This window comes from Chinchilla lanigera, unplaced genomic scaffold, assembly GCF_000276665.1.
Source record: "Chinchilla lanigera isolate Chin_1 unplaced genomic scaffold, ChiLan1.0 scaffold00084, whole genome shotgun sequence".
Classification (NCBI taxonomy): Eukaryota; Metazoa; Chordata; class Mammalia; order Rodentia; family Chinchillidae; genus Chinchilla; species Chinchilla lanigera.
The window spans coordinates 9,419,564-9,421,291 of NW_004955485.1; the positions used below are offsets into that span (position 1 = coordinate 9,419,564).

The 1,728-nt window shown below is 58.2% G+C and overlaps 1 protein-coding gene across 2 annotated transcripts in view; it reads right to left on the reverse strand.

The window, feature by feature from the left end:
• The window catches only part of Pax2 (paired box 2), a gene marked incomplete at both ends in the record, with an annotated part of 78,695 nt that overhangs the window by 67,651 nt on the left and 9,316 nt on the right, over positions 1 to 1,728 (reverse strand). For both annotated transcript variants that reach the window (XM_013504125.1, XM_013504124.1), the window contains 1 exon segment: positions 1,571 to 1,681. In XM_013504125.1, coding sequence (XP_013359579.1) covers positions 1,571 to 1,681 — 111 coding nt within the window.

The following is a 1,728-nucleotide window of genomic DNA, read 5'->3' on the forward strand; positions in this document are numbered from 1 at the left end:
CCGCCTCCTTGGGCTCGCTCGCCCCGGTCTCAGGCAGGCTCCCGGTGGGCGCCTGCACGCGGCGGCCCGGGCACCATCCGCGGAAGGCGAGTGCGGGCACCGGGCCGCAAGGCGGGCACCGGGCCTCGAGACCGGCGCCTACCGGTTCTGATGCCTCCGAAAAGGAGCGCGGCTTCCCCGCAAGGTCCAGGAGACCCCGGTGGCCGAAGCCTCCCGCTTGGGCTCCCTGAGCTTGGGAATGATCTAGGGAAATGTGTTTATCGCAGGAGCAGTTTCTAAAGGCCCCCTTTAAAGCCAAATATACGCACAGCGAGATACACAGCCTCTTCCTCCTTGCGCTCTCATTTTAAGCACAGATCCAAGCCAGGTCTAAAAAGTTTCCTTGTGAAAAGTTACAAAATAACCCTTAATTATTAATCTGCAGATGGAAGGGGTTTCTGTTTAGAACCCCACTGGTCTTTTTCTTTCTTTCTTTTTTTTTTTTTTTTGTCTTTTTGAGGCTCCGGCTTGAAAATCTCACAAATAGTTTTCCAAGGGAAAGAATTAACTAACATGATTGAGATAAATTCAGATTTTATTAAACTAATTCCTTCTTTTCCTATTTCCTTTCTCCCTTTCTCTTTCTTCTGGAAAACCCTTTCCGTTTTCTTGCTTTGATTTCCTTCCCCTTATTTTGATTTCTTTCCTGCTCCCCAGCGTTGGCACTGGCCTTCTTTTGTTCTTTCCCTCTCATTTTTCCGCTCCTTGCTGACCTCGGGGCCAGGGCGCTGGCTACCCAATCCTCTGCAGGGAGCAGGAGGTGGCTGGAAGCCCGCGGGTCGGGGAGCAGGGCTGCCTCTTGCTGGGGGCTGCTCTGCCTGCTCTCTCCCAGACTTTGATTTCTCCTCGGACTCCTCTTTGTTTTTAGAGCATCTCTTAGGGTAGAGGTAGGGAAAGATGACCACCACGCCCTGCCAACTCCAGACCCCAACTCAGAGGGAAAGGAAGGGAGACGGGGGACGCGGGAAGGAAAAAGTAGGAAAATATTTCTAAGCAGCCTACAAGGACCCAGCCCAGGCTGGACGGGCAAGAGATGCTGAGAGCCCAGGGTCAGAGGAGGCACCCACCGCATGCCCTTATCCTTCTCGGCTCACCCTGAGGTTGCCTGGCTAGGACTTTCCTCCTGGAAACCACAACTCTAAGTTTGAGAAAGGTGAGTGGTGGTGAGGGAGGAGACGAGGGGAGAGGAGGCCACACCTGACAGCCTGGCACACGGCCCTCCAGCCCAGGGCCAGAGACCAACTAGGGCTGGGGGGCAGGCACGGCCGCGCTGTGGACCCCATGACCTGGGAAGGGGCAGGCGGAAGGAGCAAAAGCAGGCGACCAGCACGGGAGGGAGGAAGGCGACAGAGGCATGAGCAGGGTGACGGGAGGCAGACGGGAGAGAGGCTGGAGGCGCCAGCAAGGCAGGCAGGGGCAGAGGCAGAGAAGAGGGGGTCCTGGCCTCCGGGATGGGACCTGCGCCAGGGAGCGGGCCGCACTGGGTCTGAGCAGGGCGGAGAGCGGGACAGGGGCCGGGCGCGGTACTCACGGTGCATCGCGGAGAAGGGGTCTGCTTTGCAGTGCATATCCATGGGGAGGCAGAGGAGCGGGAGCAGCGCGGCCGCCGCCGCCGTGTCGCCTCGAAAACTCAACTTCAGGACTTGAGAAGAAAAGGGAGGGCGGTGGGGAGGGAGGGTGAGCGGGCGC